This window comes from Diabrotica undecimpunctata, chromosome 2, assembly GCF_040954645.1.
Source record: "Diabrotica undecimpunctata isolate CICGRU chromosome 2, icDiaUnde3, whole genome shotgun sequence".
Taxonomy (NCBI): domain Eukaryota; kingdom Metazoa; phylum Arthropoda; class Insecta; order Coleoptera; family Chrysomelidae; genus Diabrotica; species Diabrotica undecimpunctata.
In genome coordinates this window covers 82,701,734-82,707,733 of record NC_092804.1, presented here as the reverse complement: position 1 = coordinate 82,707,733, position 6,000 = coordinate 82,701,734, and the positions used below count along the sequence as shown (strand labels likewise).

At 31.5% G+C, this 6,000-nt stretch overlaps 1 protein-coding gene across 2 annotated transcripts in view; it reads right to left on the bottom strand.

Moving 5' to 3' along the window:
• Positions 1-5,811: 5,811 nt before the first annotated feature.
• The window catches only part of Br140 (bromodomain-containing protein 140), a 76,373-nt gene continuing 76,184 nt past the window's right edge, over positions 5,812-6,000 (bottom strand). For both annotated transcript variants that reach the window (XM_072523149.1, XM_072523150.1), the window contains exon 14: positions 5,812-5,987. In XM_072523149.1, coding sequence (XP_072379250.1) covers positions 5,874-5,987 — 114 coding nt within the window. In that variant the 3' untranslated portion in view covers positions 5,812-5,873. The remainder of the gene's footprint in view (positions 5,988-6,000) is intronic.

Below are 6,000 nucleotides of genomic sequence, written 5' to 3'. Positions count from 1 at the left end.
CTATAAACATTTACCATTTTTACGATTCGGGCGCCTTTAGTAAGAGTCATACATCCCGCAACTGGCCTAAATTACACAGGTGAAGTTTTTTGCGTTCCTTAACTACATTATATATAAAGGATCAGTTGGTACAAACAAACAACGCCCTTACACTTTAGGTTTTGGGGTAAAATAGTAAGCGCCAATTACTATGTATCCAAAACTGTGGATGCAATAAATGGCACCCAAATCCTAACAATGTTTTTCTCGTACGCTACTTGTTGCGCTCAATACGATATACTCAATAGCTGTAAATTTTAGTTTAATTGTGAAACAGTTTAACACATGGGTTTAATTTAGCAGTCGCAGTTTTGGGCCACTAAATTCCCAACCATTGTGTATGTGGTTTTAATTTACTATTCACGGTTTTTTGCAGCTATTTGGTATATGAATATAATTTACTAATTATTGCTTTTGTATCCTTAAATTTACCCATAAGTATATCGAACTTTATTTTGTCCACTAATGATTTATATATTTCAAATATATAAATAATAAAAATTTCAATTATTCAGTGCCGCCTTTTAGCGGTCTCACTTGTTGCCTTCTAGAAGCAATGCGTATTTTACGTCTAGGATAATGTAGCCTTGAATAGAAAACTATTTTATGTAAGACATTTTCCTATTAATATCTTCACTGTATTTTTTTTTCTTTCGAATTAACGTGTTAATATTTTTTCAAATCTAATTTAATTTTTATAACTAACGATGCATCAGAATTAAAATTACAACCGTAAAACCTAAACAATGATGTTACATTGGTGAATGCCATTGTTGACATTTGTATTTTTTTATTTGTTAGCCAGTTACATGACTAATACCTTAAACATAAAAATTTAATGATTAAAGTCCATAAAATATCAATAACGAAGAGCTGAATAATATGCTTTAAGTACCCACTAAAATTAAAATAAGAGACAAGTTATATATAGCAACTTTTCAACATCATCGGTGCACTTAATATAATGCACCGATGATGTTGAAAAGTTGCTATACAGGGTGTTTCAAAAAGGTATGACATAAATTATATCACGCATTCCATGGACAAAATAAATTGATTGAATCCAACTTACCTGAGTACAAAAGTGTACACAAAAAAAGTTACAGCCCTTTGAAGTTACAAAATAATTTTTTTTTTGCATTATATCATAAACTACTTGACATTTTGTAATAAAAATGGAGACGTTACTTTCTTGTTCAGTAATCATTTTTCATACAAAAGAAACAACAAAATCTAAGCGCACATAAAAATTTTAAGGGGGGTGTGCTGCCCTAAATCCCCCAAACTATTGAGTACGTTCAAATCAAATGAAGTTTGTGGCATCATTAGTTTAACACATTATTTTTAAAACTTTTTTCCCTCCTATCACTTTTTCAAACAACAGTGTTTATTAAGTTACGGCCCTTTTCATTAACCTTTAAAAAATTACGTGCAACTAAATAAATGGCTTAAATGAATTAATAAGTACAAAAAATGTCTATAAGCTCTATAAATATATTACAATAAATGTTCAAAAAGACCCCCATTGTCTTCAATACACATTCGGTATCGTTTTAATAAGGAAAACCGAATGCGCTGAAAAATCACATTTTTCTGACGAAATTGATTTGCAGCTTCAATTATTCTAACCCTCAATTGTTGTCCGTCCTCTATTGTTACAGAATACACTTTCTCTTTCATAAACCCCCAAAAGCAAAAGTCCATGGGGATAAGACCTGGACTTCTGGGTCGCCAAGAAATAGGTGCGTCAAGACCACTTCCAATCCACCGACCAGGATACTGCCTGCAAAGGTATTCCCGGACTTCATTACTGTAATGCGGAAACCACATATTTTGCCTTATTGCAATATTCACTTCTTCCAAATACTCTTGTAAATCGTTTGCCAAGAACTGCAAATAGAATCACCATTTAAATTGTTGGGAAGAAATACTGGGACTATTAGATTGTTATCCACAATTCCTGCCCAAACATCAACTTTGAAAGTTCTTTGAGTTCGATGAGTCGTTTTTTTGGCGTAAGGATTTTCGTCGGCCCAAATGTGCTCGTTATGATGGTTTGTTATTCCATTTCTACTGAAGGTAGCCTCGTTGGTAAACAAAATATTTCTAATAAAATTAACATTTCGAGTGTTTTCCATTAACAACCAATCGCAAAATCCAATCCTTTTAGGATAATCTTTAACCAATAACTCTTGAACCGTTGTTAAGTGATAGGGTTTAAGCAGCTGATCCTTCAAACGCCACCAAACCCTTACATTAGGAACATTTAGTTGAACAACTATTACCATTGACTTGTTCCAGGGACTTCTTCAATGATTCCTAAAATGTCTTTATCAGTTGCATCCATTATTGGACGACCACTAGTGCCAGCAACTTGCGGTTGGAATGTATCCGTTTTCTGTAAACGACGATCAATGGTCAGAAATAATCGTCTGTCGGGTGTATTTCGATTGGGGTATTTTACTGCATAACGCCTTGCGGCTATTCACCTACGATATTCCCCGATAGTTTATTGAAATCATAATATAATCTGATCCAACTTACCCAAAGTTAAATGCATATTTACCATTTCCTGAAATGTGTAGGCCATTGTGATATCAAAATGTTTAATATTAGTCTTATTCACACAATAAATAATAGCTTCAAATTATTGACTATTATTAATGGAACTGTTTGTAATTATTGTATCCGTAGAAAGTAATTGTAATTTTATGGCGAACTAGGAAAAAACTAGTTTTTCTAAAAAGTGATAAGAGGCAAAACCGTTTTAAAAATAATTTGTTACACTAATGATGCCACAAAATTCATTTCATGATTTCAACGTACTCAAAAGTTTGGGGGGATTTAGGGCTGCACACCCCCTTAAAGTTTTTCTGTGCGCTTAGATTTTGTTGTTTCTTTTGTATGAAAAATGCTTTCAGAACAAGAAAGTAACGTGTCCATTTTTATTACAAAATGTCAAGTAGTTTAGGAGATAATGCAAAAAACAATTTTTATTTTGTAACTTCAAAGGGCTGTAACTTTTTTTGTGTACACTTTTGTACTAAGGTAAGTTGGATTCAATCAATTTATTTTTGTCCCTGTAATGCGTGATTTAATTTATGACATACCTTTTTGAAACACCCTATATATAACTTGTATCTTATTTTAATTTTATTTTATCTTATTTTAATTTTATTTTATCTTATTTTAAAGCATATTATTCAGCTCTTCGTTATTGATATTTTATGGACTTTACGGTCATTAAATTTTTCATTCAAAATACTTTTTTTGCATTACCTCCTTTTTATCTATATTTACATACAAATAAGATGATGAGGTTCTCAGAGTTTCACAGCAAACTCTTGAGCGGCTATCTACTCAATCCGACAGCTGATTTGCTATGGAGTGTCCAAGTTGCTCACGACAATTTTGCATATAGGTACATATATTTTTTTTGATAGTTGACAATACAAGACTATTTTGGTACTTAACAGAAATTTTACTAATGCATTATAAATTTTCTCATTTCCATTAGCTAAGAGACTAAGGATATTAAACGGGGCCTGTATATTAAGATCATGTAATTGTTGAATAAAGTGATCTGTTTCATTCTTATATTTTTGGCAAAACCAAGGAATTTAAAACAGACAGGGGGTATGATATAATTATTGCAGAATCAATTGCAGACTGTGATATAAATGTCAAGGCTTCGTAGATTGCAATAGCTTCAGCACTAAATATAGAAAATTTGTTATCCAGTTTGTAGGAATAATTAATATTTTTGGAGGGAATATAAAAAGCACACCCCACACCATCCTTGGACTTGGAAGCATCGGTATTGACATTTCTAATATAATTATCGGATTGTTACATACTTTTTGACGAACCAAAATATTATAAATTTTTAGTGAGCATGAAATGTCAAATGCTCATAAAGATTGTGTTAAAACGTACCTATATTTCTTATGACGAGGAAACAAGGGTTGACCGTACAGTTGAACAGCTTTATGACCGTATTATAAAAAAATGGCGTTTAACAAACGTCATTTTATTTTTTTATAACTTTTTTTTTTAAATATTTGTATAAGTCCAAGGAAGGTTAAAAAGGTGAGAAAATATAGTTATATAATACACTCCTTTGAATCGACGTCACTAAAACCTTGGCTATGTTCACGTCTATTCAGTTTTTTTTAAGAAAAACTTTTATATTTTAAAGAACTTAAATGCAGGCATAAAATTTCATTAACCCACATGTAGTAATAACGCGCTATAAGAAGTATTCATTTCCTTCGGCACTCCATAAAGTTCCACGCACTGTTTTTTAAATTATAGTTATAAATCGTTATTATAAATCAAGTTATTGGGTATTGTCATTCATATTTTTTATTTTTCGCATGTCATTATTTTAACATACATATTTAAAATTATATACATATTTCAAAAGAATTTATGGACTTAAGAATATGATTATTGTCGATTAAATATTTTCTGATATTTTTTATTCTGATTATTTAAATCTTTTTTGATATTTTCACTAGATTCAATGTTAGATTTAAAAATTGTTGAAAGGAAATCACTTATTCTAAAACAATATACCTTTTTTAATTATCACACCAGCATCCAACACAAATATGTCTAATATGGCACCCATTTTTGATTATAATAAAGACCTTTATATCGTACCAGAGTACGATGCCGATCAAAACGAACTTCACAATTTTATTGATGTTATTTTAATACTTTAAACAGTTTCTGGGATCACACAAATCCCGGAAATTTTCAGAATCATATGCTTACTCGAGGAGTCATGAACAATATTAAAGGAAGAGCCAGAAAAATTATTTCTGTATACGGCTGTAAAGACTAGCAGTTAATAAAAGTGATCCTTTTCCAAAACTTTGCAGACCAATGTTATGAAAATTGATTTACTAGAGATTTAGTGAATCTTCGAAAAGCCCCAAACAAAAATCTTCATCAATACTTTTAAATCACATTGAATTGCACATGAGGAGGTAAAGAGAAGTAAAAACGAACTTTTCCAACAAAAAGCTTTAAGCACGTTTTTGGCAGGTCTAAAAGAACCCCTAAGATCAACAAACCGATCCATGAGACTACCGAATCTCGCTCTTGCTATCCAATATATTCAGGAAGAAAATAATATTAGACATCTCCAAAAATCTCAGAATTACTCTTTATCATCTAACAAAACATCACAAACGTTCACAGACCCAGAGACACAATTTAACACATACAACCGCTCATACACGATGACAACCTGATTTGCTTAGGTCACAGCCATTCCCCGTGCCAAATAAAATGCCTTTGTAATAATAGTCATTACAAATAACCCAAGCGGGACATTCCAACAAAATCAACAAATTACTTCCATGTGCATAAAATTCTAGCGCTAATCAATCCAATTTACATAAATCAGCTTCATCTAAATCATATTAGCCAACACCTATGAGCGTATCCACATGCCAAATAGGGTTTAAGAGACCACAATCTCAAAGAAACTTCCGCTTTCAACAGACAACTAGCTCCAGGTTTACCACAGGTTTAAAGAACTCTTTAAAATTAAACAACAGAAGGAAATAAATAACGATGAAGATATATGCAATGACACATATTAAGATTACCCTTACTAAGAACAAGAGAGCTAAGTTAAAGAAGAAAAAAAAAAACGTATTAAAATTGTATTCCTCAATGACAAAAAGAAGCTCCCTTACATTAAAATTAAAAATCCTCCTCTTAATTTATGTCTTATGTCTTGATACAGAAACCACTAAAAAAAGTCGTAAAACCTATTTTTATTAAGTATTCTAGATACAGTACACATTAAATTATAAACTTTAAGTAGCTTCACCAGTAGCTTCGTGGTCAGCAATCTGCGCTTGGTAGTTGAGAGCATTTTCATATGCCTTCTTTACAGCTTTCCTGTCGGTTGGTTTCTTAGATTCGTTAACCTAAAAAATATTT